Here is a 20,543-nt window from a genome sequence, read left to right as displayed (position 1 = left end):
TGTTATAAAAACAAAAGTAAAGAATGACGGTACTAGTGCAAAGACGCACGACTTAACTCGAAAGTTTCTAGTTCTAGGTCTAGTGTTAGTTCTAGTGATAGTTATTATGTTGTTTTAATAATGAAATAAACCTAATAAGCAGAAACTGTAATTCATTTTTTACGCAGTGGGCATGACGATTTTAAAAATAAAGATTATGGGTGTGACGAATATGTTCGCATGCGTCAAAACGAATCGCACACCAGGTTGTCCACATACGCTCGACGTAAAAAGCGCTTAAGAGGTTAATACCTTTCAATTATAAAGATATTTGTTTTCTTATGTCTTTGGTATTTCCTACTGGTTTTTCTCTAGTGTGGCAATTGTACTGTCATATCTAACAGCATCCTTTTGGTCCACCACTCTTGGTTGTTAGTGTTGGTCCAGGTTTCCAGAGATTGCTGTTATTATTTCACCCAGGGCATTCAAAGCTCCTCTCTTGGTGATTTGAGGTATTACTCAACGAACATTGTTGTTCATTAGTTCTTGTTCTAAAGTCAAGAACTAATGAGTTCTTAATAAGAGGTCCTGTTAACTCTTGCAAATAGTGGATCTTCTCATAGAATGTATTAAATACTCCCAAAAGTTCTTTAAACGTTCTTTATAACGTGCATTTATCTCCTTAGTTTCGTCCACAATTGGTTGTAAGTCATCCAGTCCAGTAAGAGATCGTGTTTGTGGTCGTTCCTAAATATACTGGAAATGGCGGATCTTCAATTTTTGACAGTTTTGCAATCACTCCTTGGGCGATGATCAATTTCATTGCGTGGTTCGATTGAGTCGTCTCGAACTTATAAAAATAACTTAAAAAAAGATCGATACGATAAATATACATTAAAGTATGTGAGGATTAAAGAAGCAATTTAATCATTATTTTTTAATAATGCTTAATTTATTATTTAATAATGCTTAATTTATTATTTAAAGTACATAAACGAACATTAAAGGTGGTAAAGCCTAAAAAAGAAAACTTAAATTCTTTTAAAGCCTTGGTACACTTTTTTATAATAGTACATTATGCCATTAAAATAAAGACTAGTAATAAAAAAAATTAATAAAAAGTAGAGTCCTAACGAATAAATAAAACCACAGATAAAATAATAAAATTGTGTGCAGAATTTTTAGATTAATATAAAATACAGCAGCAACAAAAAATCGAGACTAGATCTTATAACTTAAGCACAAAAAAACTTAAGTATCTCATAACATAACTACTTAAAAATTTCTTTTCATTCATTCTTATTTGTATATTTAAAGGCAACTTAATATCAATGGTGATAAAAAATAATCCCATCAATTTCATTTTAACACTTTAAGTTATCTTAAATCACCATCAATTTAAGGATAATAAGATACAATACGTTGTAGTATACTTTTTTCTTACAAAAAATTAACTGCATCTATATTTTCTTTTATAGTACTCTATCCATATTTATATTCGAGCCTGTTAAAATCAAAAATAAATATTGTTCTATTCTAACAAGTAAATTAACGTAATTACAACCAATATCACCTGATAAGCTCCTATTTTTATCCCTTAACATTCATCAGACGGTTCCGTCCCAAAATACCGATCCCCAAAATTCCCAATTCCAGGTAAAACATAAAACTTATCGTTTATTTCGGGATCAACAGCCGTCGTAACGATTTGGACTTTCGGAAAGGCGTAAGCGATTGCGTGAACTCCTGATTCGGCCATTAAAAGTGAAACGATTAGAATGTTTGCTTCGTCTACGTCGTGATCTAACAAAACTCTAATTGCCATCATTGCCGCTGCACCCGTAGCAACCGTTGCGTCCATTAAAATAACTTTGTAGTCTTTAATATCCTTTGGAAGTCGTAAATAGAATAGCTATAAACAAGTTTATTAAAAGAAACATTTAACAAAAATGTTAGTTTTTAAAACCTCTGGTTCCCCTGTATGAAAATTAGTTTGGATTAAAATTTTTCCTATTCTTATATCTTTACAAACATCTGAAAACGCTTGTTCCATAGTTTCTCCAGCTCGTAAAATTGAAACGCCACATATTTTATTTGAGGCCATTCTTTTACCTAATATGAAAAATTTTATTCCAAAAATTATGTGCTTTAGCGATTTTTGTTACCATAATATTGAACTCCCTGAGGTGTATCAACAATTTTTTCTGAAAACGGCATTAACGATAACGTATACTCTATAACCAACCTAATAAGTCTTTTGCTATAAAAAATAAACTCATCCCGAGGAGTATCTTTGTTTCGTATAAAAGTATGTAATCCCTGAATTTGTGGAGTTGAAGGTAATAATCTTACAGTATCTGGTCGGGGTAGGTTTAAATTACAATGAGTTTGTGCTAATTCTTCACGCAATTTAAATCCTCTCTACAAAAAAAAAAAAGAAAATAGAGGAAGGCATGAGTATAGTGTATTATTTAAAAACATGGGAGAACAAATTCTTTCATAATCACTAATTACATTTTAAATATAGTTAAATTTGATTGGTTTTGATTAATTGTAAATAGCAAAATAAAAGCTACAGAATCAATGTAAATTGATTACGGATGCAATTGACTGCATCCTGTGAGTGATAGAAGTTTATAAAACTGTTGGTTATGTTTATATCTTATAGTTGAGGAGGAATTTTCACAGAAAATGCGTTTTTTCGGAAAATTTCTAATTAATTAGCTTTATTAGAACTGTACTAAATGAAAGAGATTCATAATCCGCAATTTCCAGCAAATGATTAGGATATTGAATCAATTACCACAATTCTGATTCACTGTTCTCTTCACTGTCGATTTGAGAATAAGAGAGAATTTATTGAGAGTGGACTTCATATGATTCGAAATATCAAGTTCCAAAATATTGTCCTTGCTTTTTGGTCATCATTAATGACACGTCTGTTCTCAAAAGAAAACAGTTAAGTATTTTCATTCTGGTCAACTAAGTGGCACTCAAACACATCAACAGATACTATATTCTCATCCCAATACTACCTTTCTGTGACTACTTGAGCAGCTTCTTTTAGGGGGTCAAAAATTTATCTCATGAAAAAAGAGTTGCTATCAGAGTGGTTGTAATTATGTGTGCGAGCGTTTTATTAATAACAATGTGACATGGCTTAATAAAGACTTGGGTGTTCCGGAGATACTGCCATCATAGCTTTTGGCAAAAGAAGTATGGCAGATCAAGAATATTGTTCGAGAGACGCAATAAACAATGGCATAATGAAGTAGTTATATTAGAACACAGATCAGAAAATGTATACTTGGCAGAATCAACTTTGGTGAAATCCGGAAAACGAACTTCAGCTCATTTTGTGAAATTAGTAATCTAATCTTCGCCCAAAACAGAAAAAAAATGAAAGAGGTGCATTATACAGCAGCATTTACTAATATGAGACCAATATTAAAACTATGGAAAACAAGGTTGTGATATCCTTGGGCCAAATAATGGTCCATAAGGTGTCCATTTAGTGTTTTTTTTTAATCATAAATATGTTATTTAGACAGTGGCAGCTCTTTCCCGCTGTAAATCTTGACAGAAAGTCAGTATCATATCTCCGCGGAACGAAATAAATCGTTTTACGCTTGAACAACGTTGGAAAATATTGCAAAACTATTTCCAAAGTCAATGTTGTGTAACCCAAGCAGTGCGTTTATTGAAAAGAAGTTTTGGCCGAAATGAGGCACTTACCGCGCCTGCTGTACGCAAGTTTGTGCACAAAGTTCGTAAGACTGGCATGCTAGTGAATAACACTCACGGATCCCGCCGTCGTACGGTGCGCACTGACGGGAATGTGGCTGCCGTAGCCGAGATGTACGAGTCAGTCCTGAAACATCAACTCGCCATCGATCTGAACAAGTCAACATTTCACGCACAAGCCTGGATGCGAATTTTGCACAAAGACCTCACATTATTCGCTTACAAGGTCCAATTGCTGAATCAATTGAAGACACACGACTATCCGCTTTGTTATCGCTTCTCAGATTGGGCATGGTTTGGGCCTTAGAGCAGCTTGAAATGGACAACGATTTTGCTTGAAAAATCATCTTTTCTGACAAAGCGCATTTTCATCTCGGCGGCTATGTTAACAAGCAAAACTGCCGCACCTGGGGATCGGAAAGCCCTCACGTGATCCTCGACAAGCCAATGTATCCTCAGAGAGTAACAGTTTGGTGCGCATTTTGGAGCATTTTGGCATCATGGGCCATTTTTCTTTGAAAATGCTGCTAGAAACGCAATTTCGGTCAACGGTGATCGCTATAGAGGCATGATAAAAGATTTTTTGTGGCCGGAAATTGAAGGGCGCCATGCCACACAGCTTTTAGCTACAATCGATCTTTTGCGCGTCAAGTTCTTGGAAAACAGGGTTAACAGGATGCGCTACCGTGAAGCTAGCCCAGACAACCACATGAATGAAATCGTGTTTCATAATGGGAATGATTGGTCTTTCGAATAAACCAATAATATACCGAAATAAATTGATTTTTGTTAATTTTTTTTAATTATTAAAAAGAAACCACTTTATGGACCATCCTATAGATCTTCTTGTACATACTACACAGTGTCTGAGGAAAATCAACCGCAGACTGTATTAAAAGCGCATTAAATGTTAGAAGCTCACACCATATTCTCCGTAATATTGCCGCTCTGTAAGGGTCACTTTTGTTAGAGTCTGTTGACGTCAGAAAAAAAAAATGAAATTCAATATGTTCTAAATGCAGCAGAACAATCCTAGGTGGGTTTTGGCCTCCCTTATTATCTAATTAAAAATAAATTCTCCTCCGCTGCCATCTTCCATGTCCTTCCTGGCCTCCTCCTCCTTCTCTTCTCTGTCGGTTTCCATTCAGTCAGCACTCTCGCTAGTCTGTCATGCTCCATCCTGTGTAGCTGCAACAGCTATCATAGCCGCTGTGCTTTTATAAAACGCACTATATCCTCACCCCCTCATATCATGCTATTCAGCTCGTAGTTCGTAGCAACCACGTGTCAACTGCATATTACGAAAAATTAAGGTCTCATTAGGTTCATATAGAAAGGAGGAATTCGGCGCCTCGCCTGGAAGCGACCTCGGCAGTTTGAAGGTCTTCTTATAAGAGACTTTGTATCTTTACAAAGAAATATAAGACAGGATTATACCTTAAATCACTGTGGTCGCTTGCGAGCGAGACTAGAATCCCCTAAAAATAACGATTTCGTCTAGATATATCAAATCCAGCGCAAGCAACCTCAGTGGTTTGAGGGTAGACGTTTTCTTATATCTGTTTTTGTATCTTTACCAAGATCTACAGGTGTTCCTAAATTGATGCGAAAGATTTCAAGGGGTGATTTTTTAGTAAAATTAAGGGGTTTTGAATAAAAAGTTATATGAAACCTTGAAATCTTTCGCACCAATTTAGAAAAATCCTGTATAAGGAACGATTTCTTAAAATTCGAATTATGTATTTTTTAAACCTTTTGAAAGCAGGTCAAGCAATTAAGATAAAAAAAATGAGAAGCAAATTGTAAAACAAAGAAAGATACATAGTCACATAAAAGTGATTTTGGAGAACTAATAAAATAACTTCTAGTGGACATTGGATCCCAGTGGCGCCGACTACGGGGGGGCTGTGGGGCTTGAGCCCCCCGTAGTCGGCGGCACGGGTCTTGAGCCCCCCGGAAAATTGTAAAAGTGTACAATTGTATTGTAATAAGGTATACCATTTGAAAAAGTTCAGCCCCCCCTTAAATATTAAAAAGTCGGCGCCACTGTTGGATCCATATTATACCTATATAAATTTAAATGGTTAGCAACCAATGACGTCCACTATGCACAAAATTTTAGTGCAATATGCTTTGCTAGCTATAGCACAAGCAAAGAATCAAACACTTTCCTTCATACTGACAAAATTTGGCTACAACAAATATAAAAATCAAATCTTTCCTGAAAGAAATAATTAATATGCTTCTTCCAGTCGAACTGACAAATAAATCTAATGATATTTTAAAAAACACCTCTTCAAAGAAGCTTTCAAAGCGAATATCTTAAGAAAATTGATCTTTATTTTATACATAACATTAGCAGCGTTTCTACTGAAAAAAATTGGTCAATTTATATAGACTTTTTGAAACTCATAACTGAATTTCGTTTGGTTAGTTCAAGCAAATCACACATTCTGCGTTGGTTCATCAATAGTCAGAAATGTTTTCTGTTGGTAAATCCTTAGTGCAACTTAAAAAAAAGGTAAAGTTAGCTTGAAAAATCGATTATTTCTTGATATTAGTATCCTGTTAAAAATGTCGTGATGTTTGTTACCACTAAGAGACTCAAAACCATTAAGATTCAAATCCAATTTCAGTTTTTAATTGATCGAACGATTTAGCTACTGCTTCTTGTGTATCGAGTATGATACACAAATATGAAGAAAATACTTCGTTCGAACATATTTTAGAAAGTAATGGTGAACCAAAAAAACCGTTATAGTTAAAGGTTAGGTATTGAAACGGATTCTAAGAGACAGCAGACTCAGAAATGAAGCATTATTTTAACAAAGTCAACCAGGAAGCCCCTTCTATGAGTTTAGTTATGAGAGACGTAAAAAATCTTAAGATACAAAAGTTTTAGTGTTTTTTAAAATCTATTACAATAAAGACCAATTAAGTATACAGGGTCAGTCAAAAAGTTTATGACGCAACCAAGTTGTGTTTTCTTTAATGGAACATCTCGAAATTCTAAACAAAATTCATGTAGCACATCATAAACCTAAACTTAACCGTTTTCGAGATATTGAACTTTGAAAATCACTCTTATAAAATACACAAAAATATTTTTGTCGATTATGTCCATAATTCATCAAGGTACCTCGAAAGTTTCTCATTTCCATAGCAATGTAGTCACGCATGTCAAAGCAACACATGTCAAAAATACAAAAGTAGTTTAAATAATTTGCGCCCAAAGATAAATTACGTCACTAATTTGATGAATTCGTAAATTTTTAAAAGCTCGATATCTGGAAAACGGTTTAGTTAAGGTCTATGATGTGTTACATGAATTGTTTCAGGTGTTCCAGTAAAGAAAACGTAATTTTGTTTCGTCATAACTTCTTGGCTGACCCTGTATACTTAATTTGTCTTTATTGTAATAGATTTTAAAAAATAGTAAAACTTTTGTACCTCAACATTTTTTTCTAGCTACTTTAGGAGATAACTGATCATTTTCATACATATCAGCGACCCTGTATAATAGCTTTAATGATTTGATTAAAATGAGTTATTAGATATTTAAATAAAATGAATACCACAAAACATGTTTCACCATTTATAAGGTTGACAATGTTGTGTTAATAGACACCTAAGACAATTATTTAGTATCTGGTATTCCTTGATCTTAGTGATACAATTGAATTTATCCTTCATATTTTTAAATATATTTAGTCAAGTCATAATAATCATCAAACTTTTCAAGACCTCAGTTTACATTTTTCTTAGTGAGAAGTCACTATTGATCCCAGCGCAGCTAAAAATTTTGCTGAACTTTCCTGGTAAGCTGTAAGAGGTATTCAAATCCACACTGTAGAACCTAAAGATTCAAATTTCCATTTGAAAATAAAAATAATTTTCTAAAGTTCAATGTTATTATGACTTAACTATACATATAAAAATAAGATGTAAAAATTACCAGTTGTAATTGTGTATGAATATGTTGTACAATTAATTGAATAGCAACTTCATTCTCACCACCCCGAGGTATTATTATATCAGCATGCGCCATTAAGGGTGCAATATAATGATTGAAAGAAGGTTGTACCATCCCAGTATATTGTTTTAAAACCCCTTCCAAATCACGTCCTCTCTGTTGAATATCGCGTTTTAAACGCCGCGCTAATCGAACGTCAGCATCCGTATCAACAAACACCTTCATATCGAGCATTGCCAAAACAGAAGGATTATAAAAAGTTAAAATACCTTCGAAAATAATTACATTTGCGCCATACATAGTTTTCTAAAAATTCATACTTTTAAGTTTCTTAAGTTAAGTTAATAATTATCAACATACAGTTCTAGTTTCTCTAGAATGAGTAACAAAGTTGTAAATGGGAACTTCAACTTTCCTCCCTTCTTTCAGTCGTTGCAACGTTTCTATAAGTAAATCAAAATCGAAAGCGTCGGGATGATCGAAATTATATTCGTTTCGATGGGCTATATCATGTTGTTTTTCGTTTAATACTTTGTAAAAAGAATCCATACTAAGTAAAGTCACCCAAGGTATACCTAGATATTCAATTATTTTTTCTGCTACTGTTGTTTTTCCAGAAGCGCTGCCTCCACATATACCTATAATAAGTAATTAAATTATTTTTAATTAATTTAAAGGTTCTTATGACATAATATAATATAAAGAGAGTGATTAAGTGGTTAAGTATGATTAATGAACATTTTCAAAATGTTATAGATAGATAATGTTAAGCAATTCTATAAAAATGTACAAAATTAAAAGAATTTCAATGTCATTAAAGTCATTTATTAAATGCTTTAGCTTAGGTATTAATTTGAAAATATATTGAAGTAGCACTTTTTTTGTTTATCAAATTGAATGTAATGCAAAAGAAAGAAACAATAGAACGATAAGTGTAATATAATTCCATTTATAACCACAAAAATGTTTACGTATTTTTGATATCGAATGGAATTTCTTGTGATAAAAAAGAATTTAATATTTGCAGGTCTGGAATAAATCTTATCAGTGTTTCTGTACATGTTCTAAAGTAGTATAAGAGTTATCTATACCAAATAAGTTAAGATAAACACCTTTGAAAACAAAATAAATGACTAATTTTGCTTTACACTTTAATTTAATTCTTTTATTTAAAATTTACTTACCTATCACAAAGGGTTCTACTTGTTGCCCTGCACAATTGTACCATGGGGGCCTTCCAGCCGTATAAATTGTCCTATGTTGTTTTGTACGCATTATTGATTCAGTGGCAGTTTTCTTATAAGACTGATTAATAGAAGTAGTTCTTTGCCGCCTGGGTCTAGGAGATTTTTGTGAACCTAAATCAATTCAAAATGTTAATTATCGTTTACATTTATGATTTATAATCGTTTTTACCAGTTGAAGGCGGTCGAGGACAATATGGTACAGTAATGGGAGAAGCCGGTGTATTATAAAAATCGCCACTTTTTTCCTCCTCACCCTCAATATCAGGGAAGACCTCAGAGAAATCGGCTTGAGTTTCGCCACCATCGCTACAATAAAGAACGGTTGTTACAGAAGTCATGGTGACGTTTGAGGTTATGTTTTCGGTAAATTATTTTCACTCCTAAATTAAAATCAATTTAGTAGACACTAAACTGGCAATAACCGGACCAATTAGCGTATATCGTCACCGTTAAGAACCAACGGAATGTCGCAAACGACTAACTTGCGGTGTATTTCCCACGTTTCGCACACAGCACACGTGAAATTCTGCGCATCGCGGTATTTCCGTACTTGATAACAAGGAACCACGGTTTATACACGTATTTATTTGGTGGGGCTGATGTTTACCTGTCGGAACTTGCAGAGGACGGGGCGTCAAAATGAATCGATGCCATTATGTATTGGTTTGTAAATCTTTTAGGAACTACTGTCAGAGCAAATTAGCACGTATTTTCTTTTTGCAAATTGCACTCTCTTTAACTGTTTGCATTGGAAAGAGAGATGTATTTCGTAAAGATTCTGCGCAGTATGGATTTGTTGTTTCCTTAGGAATTGCTCTAATCTCTGTTAGAAATGCTCGCTCTAAATTATAGGAAGTAGGTACGTAGATTCTGTTGATTCAGTGCCAAGAGATTACTTTTTATCTCTTTCTTATCTATTTTGTGTAAGTACTGATTTCTCCTAAAGAAGAGATTAAAAATGATATATTAGGAGTATTATGTGATACAAAATCACAGATATTCATACTTATTTGCCTGTATTGAATTGAGAAAATTAATTATGTACAGGGTGGACAAAAAATACTAATAGACATATTAGAAATGCGTTTTTGGTTTTTGGAAAAGCGATTAGCAGTATTAAAATAATATTCAGACATTTAATTGAACGATAGCATTACGGAAATAATTAATTTCTACATTATTTATATAAAAATATTTCATACTTCATACATAACCTGTAAGTTTGTTTACCTCTTAAAATATTCCAAACGTCAGATTTGATTTTCCCCTAGAATTTATAGTGAAATGTCCCCAGATTTTAATTTGCCCGAAATAATCAAAAATAAAACATCTTTTATTCTTAATTTTTATAACGATTATGTAAGATAGTAACTTAATGAGTACTGCTAAAGTTTACTCTTAATTAACCGAAAAATATTTGTCTTGAGCTAATAATTAAAGTGGTGTTTCTATGTACACTGGGTTTTAAAAGAAATGAACCACTCCGAAGGAGGAGACGCAGAACTTCAAAATTACGTAGAAATAGTTAGTGCCTAGAGACAAACAAATGATTAATTTTTCATCAACAAATGACAAATGATATGCTGGATCAGCTTCAAAAAGTATCAGTAGAAGTGGATCTAAGGATGAACCTTCAAAAAACAAAGATCTTGAGTCCAGACGTTCTGCCGTTTTTGATCGAAAATCATATTATAGAAGTTGTAGAACACTATGTCTACCTTTATTATTATTATTATTACTGCCGGGCTCTAGTAACCGCGATCTATGAGATCTATTGTAACTTAATCCCTCCAAAGGTTTACGGCAAATCTAGGTCCTTGATGAATCTTAATATTGCTCCAAGAACTTGTTCGTTTATGTCACAGTAGGTGTCAGCAAAACCTTTTCGAAAATTTTGTGTCTTAGGCGACCTCTGGCAACGCATTCACACGCAGTCAACAAGTTTGATCCTCAGCTTATTCAAAGTTGAATAGATGGTATTTTAGGAGCCTATGGCCTGTCAGGAAACATGAGAGCGACCTTAGGTTCCCTTTGCTGAGGCATAAAAGCTCTTTTGTTTTCTGTTATCATACTTCTGGGTTATCCCACTCTTTGTCCTGGAAGTTCATTCCAGTGCAATTCTACGTTTGGGTCCTCCCATGTGCTAAGTATTAAAAATGGACCAAAAATATTATTTGTCACATTTAAATAGTTAATACAGGAACTTTGTTCGTTGGGACTGCACTACTCTGCACAACATGGCATTAGTATGACGTGCTAGTTCAATTAAGTGTAAGTAAGTGCAATGTCTTGTCAACTGAGTGCAGATCAGAAAAGTGTGTAAACCGTGATCGCAACGAACAGATTTTTATCAAAAAAAGTGTATAATATTTGAAATGGATGAACAGGAGATTGTCAGTGAAATAGTCGCAGAAAATGAAATCATCGCAGAATGTTTTTTTAGTAGCGATTCATCTGACAGTGATGTAGAATTACTTAATAAATGTTCTTATAGCGTTGACAAGCACGCGAGGACAACCATAAGAAATTATTGCACTGAGGAAAAATAAAATAATTTGGACATGATTATATTCATAAATAATTGTTTTTAAATAGTTTCTAGTTACACAGAAGTTGATTTTTTTTCACACTTTAGAATAAGCAAAGCTTTTATACTTTGATTGATAAATTTACTGTTAGTGAAATTTATCAAAAAATATTAAGCGCAGGTAATAGTATTAAACAGTTGATTCTTTTTAGTATTGAAATAAATAAAACATGTGATAGGTAACAGAAACATTTAGGCGGAAAAGCATTATTTAGCTTTTTTATGGTTTTGTGACCATTAAACTGTCATTCCGGGATGTGGCTGATAGATTCGATCTATCAATAAGTAGTTTGCATGATATCATAACAAGAGTATCTCTTTGGCTAAGTAATATGGCCAAAAAAGTGATGTTATAAAATTGCCTTCTAAAGAAGAAAAAACATACCAAGGAGTATTATAAAAGAATTTCAGGATTAGTGTGATTCGCGTAACCTAGTGTGATTCGCCACACCATTTATTTGTATGGTTTGTAAATTAAGTATACATATTGTTACAATTCAGGATGTTATTCCTTATTTTAAAAGAAACATGTTTTTAAAGAAATTGCTTTTTATTTTTATTACAGGTGCAATAGATGGAACACATATTAAAATTTGATAGGCCAAAAGAAAGAGAGACCGATTATTGCAACAGAAAAGATTATTTTTCTATTATATTACAAGGAACATGCAATAAAAAAAAATTTATAGACTTATTTATTGGATTTCCAGAATCTGTTCATGATGCACGAGTCTTCCAAAACTCTCCATTGTATAATTTTTTATATAGTAATGATGAAGGCAATTATTTAGATTATTTAACAGTCAGTAGTATATGTATATTTACTTATTTACAAGTACTGTTTGTTTTATAGATAGCTGTATATTAGGAGATAGTGCATATCCATTATCAGAACGTGTAATAGTGCCATATAAAGATAATGGACATCTAACATTCGCACAGAAACACTTCAATAGAAAACACAGCCAATGCCGTGTATCTATTGAACTCACGTTCGGATTGTTGAAACAAAGATGCCGGCAGTTGTACCACCTGAAGCTTCGTGGCCCAGAAAGAATTTGTCATTTCATTCGTGCATGTTGTGTTTTACACAATTTGATAAAATATCGTCTAATTCCGTTTCGTATGGGCAGGATCTTTTACCTCTTCCAGTTTTCTTTGATGTTAAAATTTTGTTTTTATAACCTCTTTTAAGACTCTTCCACTTGTTCTCTACTTGGGGAGGAGATGCAATGTACCCATACCCCTTCATTCTATCGCTTATCAAATTCCACATTTTCTTTAAAGTTTTTATTTTCCGTTCTTCAACAAAACTTTTTTTTTCTTTATATAGATGCAGTCATAATTTTGTTTTTGCGACATCCCAATCCATTTTTTTTGATTTTCTTTATTTTCTTCATCACTATTTCTTAATCGTATTGTACGCCCATCTTCAAAACTATAAAATTCTTGGCCTTTTTCCACTGCCTCTACTGGGATTGAATGTACTGTGTTCTATAGTACAACAAATATTAATTATTAAGCGCTCTTCACACGATCAATATATATTGTCAATATCTAAGTATTGACAATATTATTGAACGTGTGAGTAGAAAGATTGACATATTGTCAATATTATAAATATTGATGGGATGGTTTGACGAAAACGGAAATATTTGATATATTGACAGTTTGAGGGAGATATTGACCATCCTACGTTAGTAGGATTATATTACGGATTATATCGCGTAATAATGAATTCAGACAGATATACTTTAATGAACGAAAGTGCTATTAACTCCCAGGATGGTTCATTAACACATATAAACATGACATGACATCTTTGACAGCCAATGCAAAACTAAGTAGATTGTCAATAAATATTGATAGTTTGAAGCAATTACAGTTTGTCAATATTTATTGGCCATATTGACAATTGACAATATTTTATTGACAATATATATTGATCGTGTGAAGGGCGCTTTATAAGGTTTTATTTCTGACTGTATTAATAATAATATTATGGCTACTTACCTACAAAAATCAAATAACAATTCTTTTCGATGATTTTATCTCCATCTTCATTTATGACAAAACACGCTTCCAAATGTTCTGACATTTTAGTTACATTGACAAGGGAAGTGTCGGAATTGTGTATACGACATTTAGGGGTGGCTGAGGATTTTTGTGTAGGAGGCAGGAGTATGAAAATTATTAGCGAAATATATTTTCTACACCAAACTACTAACCCTTATAAGTTCTTTCAAAAGTACTACTTAACGTATAAAGAAATCACATGCTAAATTGTACCAAAATCGATAAGTAGCACTTGTCAAAAAGAAAAATATGGGGTGGTGAGGGTAGTTAACCCTAGCCACCCCTAATTGAGAAAAAACACGTAATTAATATTTTTAAAGTTACTATAAGTGTATTTAATGCCGCCAAAATCGACAGGGTAGTTTTTAAATTATTCCAAAAAAGTAGGGGTAGTGTACCCCTTGAAACCTTCAGATATGTGTATATCAATGAAAACCTCTTTAAAAATGATATCAGTTTACATTTGCCACATTTCGATAGCTGCTTTCGTCTTCAAGCTATACGCGAATCTATACCGTTCGCCTCGATTTAATCTATCTTGTCCATTTATCTATCGACTATCTTGTCCATTTTCTACTGCCTCTACTGGGATTGAATGTACTGTGTTCTTTAATACAACAAATATTATTATAAGGTTTATTTCTTAATATTTAATATTAATTATTACAAAATACGCTTCCAAATATTCCGCCATTTTAGTTACACTCAAATACACTGCACTAACTTGCACTGGCTGCACGAAATTGCACTGCGCATGGCCCAACGAATAGTATAAGTGAAACTGCACTAAACTACACTAAATAATATATATAATTTCGTAAATAATTGAAATAGGACATACATATGTTCATTAACTTTTTTTGTGGTAATTGGATTAGCTATCATATGTCAAAGTTTGATGGTGAGATAATAAATCATCCTGTATAAATAGTATTTATTTATACAAACCTTTTATTATATGTATACATATAAACCACGTTGAAGTTAAAAATCTACCATGTACTTTATTTGAAAATCGCCATATAGGTATCCCAGCTAAACAGAAACATGACAATCTCACTACTACTAGCATTCCGTTACAATTATATACCGGGTGTCCCATCGGTTGTGGTTTACGAATAATTTGCAAAAATGTTAAAAATAACGAAATTTATGGTTTTATTTTTTAACGATTCTTATACCATATGATGTGGGAATCATAGTAAAGGAAATTCACACCAAAAAAATTGCGATTTATTCATTAATTACGATAAAAATTAAGAAAAATGAAATGACAGTTAAATTTATGGTACCGTGGCCGTTTTGATGGGTTAATCCATTTTTAAGAATGTTTCTTTCCCTCCTACATAAGGACACGAATGTAAACTATTTTGGTCTTTTCGGTTACTAACCTCAGTGAGGAGCGATCATCTCCAACGCAGCTTTAAAACACGTAGATCACAATACATAGACAAAGCTAAATACTGTGTCGCTAAGCTAAGTCGCAGTCTTCAGTGCAGATGATTTGAAACTTGCAGGTTAATCCTAAAATTATTGGCTGCCTTGCCCGAACGATCTACTTCTCCTATAGAAAAGTTTTAATTTATAAACATATGATTGTGATGTACAACATTTTCTTCGCTGAACATTAGCGTTTCACATTTGATAGAAGGTATTAATTATATTCAATTTTATTCGTATTCAACATTTCTTAATGTGGTAAAGTGGTTCTTTGTTTTACTTTTCCTTTTCCTGTCAGTCTTAATTTGTTTTTCAAAAAGCTTTTCCAATCGGAATTCTGTTCTGGCTTCAGTTGCACGACCACTCTCTTGGATATTATTGACAATTGGAATTGATAGTGGCAGAATTGTCTTTGCAACCGATCACAGTAAGTAATTTAATGGAGAGCTGTCTGGCTTCTATACTTAAACCTATTTTGTTTTCAATTTACACTTCCCAACTGTGTTCGGCTCTAGAGCATTATTAAGCCCATATCAAATTTCGCCTTTCCGTTATAGTCTTTAGAGGCCGGAGAGCGTTGGATAAGATCAATGACACTTTGAGTGTACGAATTAACTCTGATATTTTGGAAATTGCTAAGAAGTCGAGGGATCTTGGTGTTACTGTTGTGTTACCTTAAAAATCCTTTATAATAGAATAGTAGACACTTATAGGAGCAGAAACTCCGCATACATTTTTGTAATGCATTGGTTCTCTCAATCTTTAATTACGATAATGTTTTGAACGGATCGTGTATTGCCAGTATCTACAGAACAAGGATACAAAGAGTTCAAAATGTTTTGTCTATGGGATTCGAAAATATGAGAGAATCTCGCATACATTAGGATGGGTGGGTTGGTTGAATATGTTAAATCGCTGAGCTCTCCACTCGGCTTGTCCCTTGATCTTAACTAATAAATCTCCTCCATATTTGTTTAATAAAATTACTTATAAGACAGACGATTACAGCATATTAGGCAAAAGTAAGTTGTTATATTTCGTTCTCAACTGCATTGTCTGAAAATATAATGAATTCATAAATTTTGAACTGATTTGAAGTTACTTAAATTTGTGATTTTGCGCTGTTTTGTTTAATTTTGGAACCCCTGTTGCAAAGGTTTGCTAAGGCATTACTGATCTCACGTTTGACCTTTAAACATCGTTCTGTTATAGGAATTTTGTCTATCAACATATCTGTTACTCTTTCTCCAATTTATGGAGATGATCACTTCCAGTAACGACCTCCCTAAAGCTACTGTAGCCTGGATGTCATTATGCAAATTCTCATCATCCTTCTTTAATGTGACAACATTTGGCCAGATCATTTTCCTCCAGCAACCATTCAATGTGGATTTTTTCAATTCACTGCGCGACTGTTCTACAATTTTAATAATAACCAGCAATGTTGTAATTTGTCCCGTATTGTGGTAAAGTAGTATTGTGTTTTAGTTTCATTATTGGACATAAAAGTTCTTGAGAGCATTTTTTGCAAGAAAGACCGGTCTGGTCTGCATTGAATACTTGCTGCGGGACATAACCATTATCTTGAAGTATCCTCTTTAGGAATTCTGATTACAGCTTTGCTGCCTCGTGATCGACTGAAGCAGACTCTTCCATTAGTTTCAAATTGTAAAGGCTGTGACGATTGTAAATTTGTCGAATCAACCCTTACTGGCGACAAATGGTTCTAGTTCATTATTTTGATGAAGAGGTTGCACCTTTCATAAAATTGTCGTATAGGTTTGTAGCTTTATCTCTAATGAGTCCAGAGTTTAGAGTAGCTCTTTATTGAGTTTGATCCTCATCTATAAAATAAACGCGTTTTGAACTTCTTGTATACGTCCTTTTCTAGTATATCAGCCAAATGTTGAAGATTCAAATTGAAATTACAACACTTTCTCGAATTTTGTCTTTATTTTTACGAATAGTTCTTATATAAGATTCGTTAACGGTATTTTTTGTAGCTGCTTCTGCTACAGTCATTCTTTTATCTAGATCGCACATTATTGTCAAAGTGATAATACTTTTCTAGATCGGTTACTAGATTGGTCACTGTTTCCTTTTATTCACTTATTTATGTACATTATTGTATTAAATTATGATGTTATTGTCTTTTCTTGTAATGCTTGGGTTTAATAAATGTTATTATTATACTCTTTCAATTTGTAAGTTGAACTAAAATATGTACTGTAGATATGAACTGGTGAAAGCAATATTGGCCCCCACAGTATACGTATGTGAGAGTTGCAGAAGAGTCAGGTGTGATATAACAGATTAAGCGATAACTAGGTTGAAACAGCAATGTTTCCGATTTTTTAAAGTCAATGTTTATTGCTAATAAATCAATTTTTTCGAACTGGAGTTACAGAAGCAGTATTTTGGTATGAAGGAAGTGAACAGAAATAACTGATGAGCTCTTCGTATATGCTTAAGTTAATGTTTATAGCTAATAAATCAATCTTTTCGAGCTAGGGTTGCAGAAGCAGTATTTTGGCATTAAGGAAGCGAACAGAAATAACTTATGAGCTCTGCGTATATGCTTAAGTCAATGTTTCTAGCTAACAATCAATCTTTTCGAACTAAGGTTGCAGAAGCAGTGTTTTGGCATGAATGAAGTGAACAGAAATAACTGATGAGCTCTGCGTATACGCTTAAGTCAATATTTATAGCTAATAAGTCAATCTTTCCGAACTAGGGTTGCAGAAGCAGTATTTTAGCATAAAGGAAGCGAACAGAAATAACTTATGAGCTCTGCGTATATGCTTATCAATCAATGATTAATATTTATAAATGAATATTATTAATTATTATTTATAAATTATTATATTAAACTAATTATAAGAAGAATATTATAGAGAACTAGAATATTAGTTAAATTCTCTCCTTAAGTTCAATACACATATTCTAAGAAAATGTTAATTATGATATAAAAAAGCAATTTATTTACTTGGAATGTATTTTTAATATTATACATTATAATAACAAAAAATTGTGCTAATTTTGGCTAAGATTCAAAAATTGCAAATAAAATCAAGCTTTCTTCTGAATTCGATTAATTAACATAACTTTGTATTCCTCGGGAATTAATGTAATTCCAGGAATAGGCGTTCCTGTTGGTTTTGGACGGTTTGGGGCATTGGTTATGATGTATTTTCTAAGAACGCCAACGAAAATCAAAAAAATATACGATCTGGCTAAAGATTCTCCTGGGCATCGTCTTCTACCTAAAATTAACATATAATTTTAATAAAAATCAAACCATTTTAAATATATCGCTTTTTTTAACCTAATCCAAACGGAATAAGTTTTTCTGAAGTGACCAATTTTCCATTTTCATCCAAAAATCTTTCCGGTCGAAACACTTCAGGATCACCCCAAATATTTTTATCCATATGAACTGAATAATTGCTAATTAATACTGTTGTATCTTTAGGTATGAAATAATTATCTAGAACGGTGTCACGAAGAGTTCTTCTTGGACCCGTTATTGGTGTTACATGACAAAAACGTTTGACCTCCATTATAACAGCTTCAACATATGGTACTCTAAAAAAAATTATTATAGATAATTTAATATTATTTAATTAATAACTTATTACTTCATTCTATCGGAATAAGTTATAACATGATCTTCCTCAAATACGTTATCAATTTCAGTTTGAATCTTTTTTTGAATAGCTGGGTGTAAGATAATCATTAGAAACGCAAATTCTAAAGTATAAGTAACTGTGTGTGATCCTGCTATAAAAATGTCGATGCAAATCATTAAAAGTTGATCATCTAAAAAAAATGGTTATAAAATATGATATTACAAATACAAAAATATTAAAAAATACTTGTAAAACTTGGATGAACATCGTTTCCTTCTTTCATATGGCTAATAAAAGCATGAATAACATCGTCGTCTCTCCCCGGGTTCCATTCCTCATGATGTTTATCAATAATCTCTTGAAAAAATGATCGCATTTGCTCGTTTAATCGCAATATTAAATTATAACCGGTTTTTTCTGGGGCGATAAATCTCAACCACGGAAACATATTTAAACGACCTCCAGCCATATCAAAAGCGGATTGTCTAATTTTTAGGAGCTTAAACATGTCTTGGAGGCGAGTATCATCTTTTGGGAGGCGACTTCCTGCTACTAAACGCCAAAGAATACTTAGTACAGACATTGAAAGTATTGGACCGACTTGTACTGCGGTTTTATTGGAATATTCGAATGTTAAAAGTAACTCTTCTAATTCCTCGTGAACCATACGTTCGATAGTTTCTTTACCAAAACCGAGTTGACGCATATGTTTCATTACGAAAGTTCTTTGGATTAACCATAATTCCCCATCAGCGGAAGTAATACCTACAAAAATATATTCATTTTTATTTTTCCACAAAATTAAAAAAGATTGTTAATAAATATTTATACCAATTTTTTGGCCCATCGATCTTAATCTCAAAAAAAAATCATTTGGTCTTCCATCATAATCTTCCGAACATAAAATTTGTTTAACTAATGGATACGATAAAACGACCACAACTTTTCTATTCCCTAATTTTAACCCAATGATGTTACTTTCATATTGTTTTGACATGAAATTGAAGGCTTTGTGTTGACCTCCTAATTTTCTTGAGATTTCTCCTAATTCTTTTATACATCCTGTAAAAGGATACCAAAAAGGACCTGTGTAAAAAAATAAATTCATTAATTACTCGTTAAAATGTTACACAAAATATACAACTTCAATTAAGTCTGTTGTGTCTAAAAATGAGATGAAATTAAAATATCTATAAATACAAAGTGAATTGTTAATTGTAAATTGTTTTGTCCGTGTTTTGAAATGAAATGTTTAATAGTTCAAATATTGAACTCTATGTACCTCCCATTCACTGATAAAATTGATAAAATCACTGACGTAATGTAAATATTAATATTAAGAGCGACTTACCAGGAGGAAAGTTATGAGGTTTTTTGCTAGAAGTATGTACGTATAACAAACACATCAATATCAATATAAGACTCAAGACAAATAACATCTTGAGGCTGTTGAGAAGTGAATCAGAAATTTAAAACGTCCCGTTTTGCTCGGTTAAATTGAATTAATGTCTGTACATGAATTAATCGGGACTAAATGCCGTTGGGCAATTGGCCAAGAATCTACACACACTACTATTACTATCTATATCTCTATACATAAGTTGAAATAAGAGCTTATCGCCTGTACGGAAGGTATTATATATATAGAAATTTGATGCGGATATCCCATTATATACTTCAAATAAATCCGTAATGACGTTGTCCATTCGCATTCCTTTGCAATGGTTTCGTAGAAGTATTTTCAGTTATTTCTTATAAATCCTTCATATCAGTTGATTTATTATGATGTATTTACGGTTTTTTTAATCCCTTTATTTATGTGGAGCATTTAACTAAACATAAGCATTGCTAAGAAATTTTATTATTTT

At 32.7% G+C, this 20,543-nt stretch overlaps 2 protein-coding genes across 4 annotated transcripts; both read right to left on the bottom strand.

Moving 5' to 3' along the window:
- Positions 1–909: 909 nt before the first annotated feature.
- Positions 910–9,832, bottom strand: LOC111429492 (lethal (2) k01209). 3 transcript variants are annotated; one of them, XM_023065419.2, is made up of 9 exons: positions 9,551–9,832; positions 9,113–9,249; positions 8,881–9,054; positions 8,057–8,334; positions 7,679–8,002; positions 2,145–2,400; positions 1,946–2,091; positions 1,541–1,891; positions 910–1,483 (listed from the first exon to the last, which is right to left on the bottom strand). In XM_023065419.2, exons 1-8 carry the CDS (start codon positions 9,595–9,597, stop codon positions 1,577–1,579), a joined length of 1,677 nt encoding a protein of 558 aa, XP_022921187.1. In that variant the 5' UTR covers positions 9,598–9,832; the 3' UTR covers positions 910–1,483; positions 1,541–1,576. The 3 variants fall into 3 exon arrangements, with proteins under 3 accessions (XP_022921187.1, XP_022921186.1, XP_022921185.1); XM_023065418.2 differs by having other exon boundaries at positions 1,544–1,891; XM_023065417.2 differs by having other exon boundaries at positions 1,553–1,891; positions 9,551–9,831.
- Positions 9,833–18,023: 8,191 nt separating this feature from the next.
- Positions 18,024–20,314, bottom strand: LOC111429501 (Cytochrome P450 305a1). The gene is made up of 6 exons (XM_023065430.2): positions 20,027–20,314; positions 19,507–19,761; positions 18,922–19,440; positions 18,685–18,865; positions 18,372–18,631; positions 18,024–18,309 (listed from the first exon to the last, which is right to left on the bottom strand). Exons 1-6 carry the CDS (start codon positions 20,112–20,114, stop codon positions 18,116–18,118), a joined length of 1,497 nt encoding a protein of 498 aa, XP_022921198.2. The 5' UTR covers positions 20,115–20,314; the 3' UTR covers positions 18,024–18,115.
- Positions 20,315–20,543: the final 229 nt, after the last annotated feature.

Source organism: Onthophagus taurus, chromosome 1 (assembly GCF_036711975.1).
Source record: "Onthophagus taurus isolate NC chromosome 1, IU_Otau_3.0, whole genome shotgun sequence".
NCBI classification, from domain to species: Eukaryota; Metazoa; Arthropoda; class Insecta; order Coleoptera; family Scarabaeidae; genus Onthophagus; species Onthophagus taurus.
Note: the sequence above shows the minus strand (reverse complement) of the source record. Positions and strands in the feature narration are given on the sequence as shown.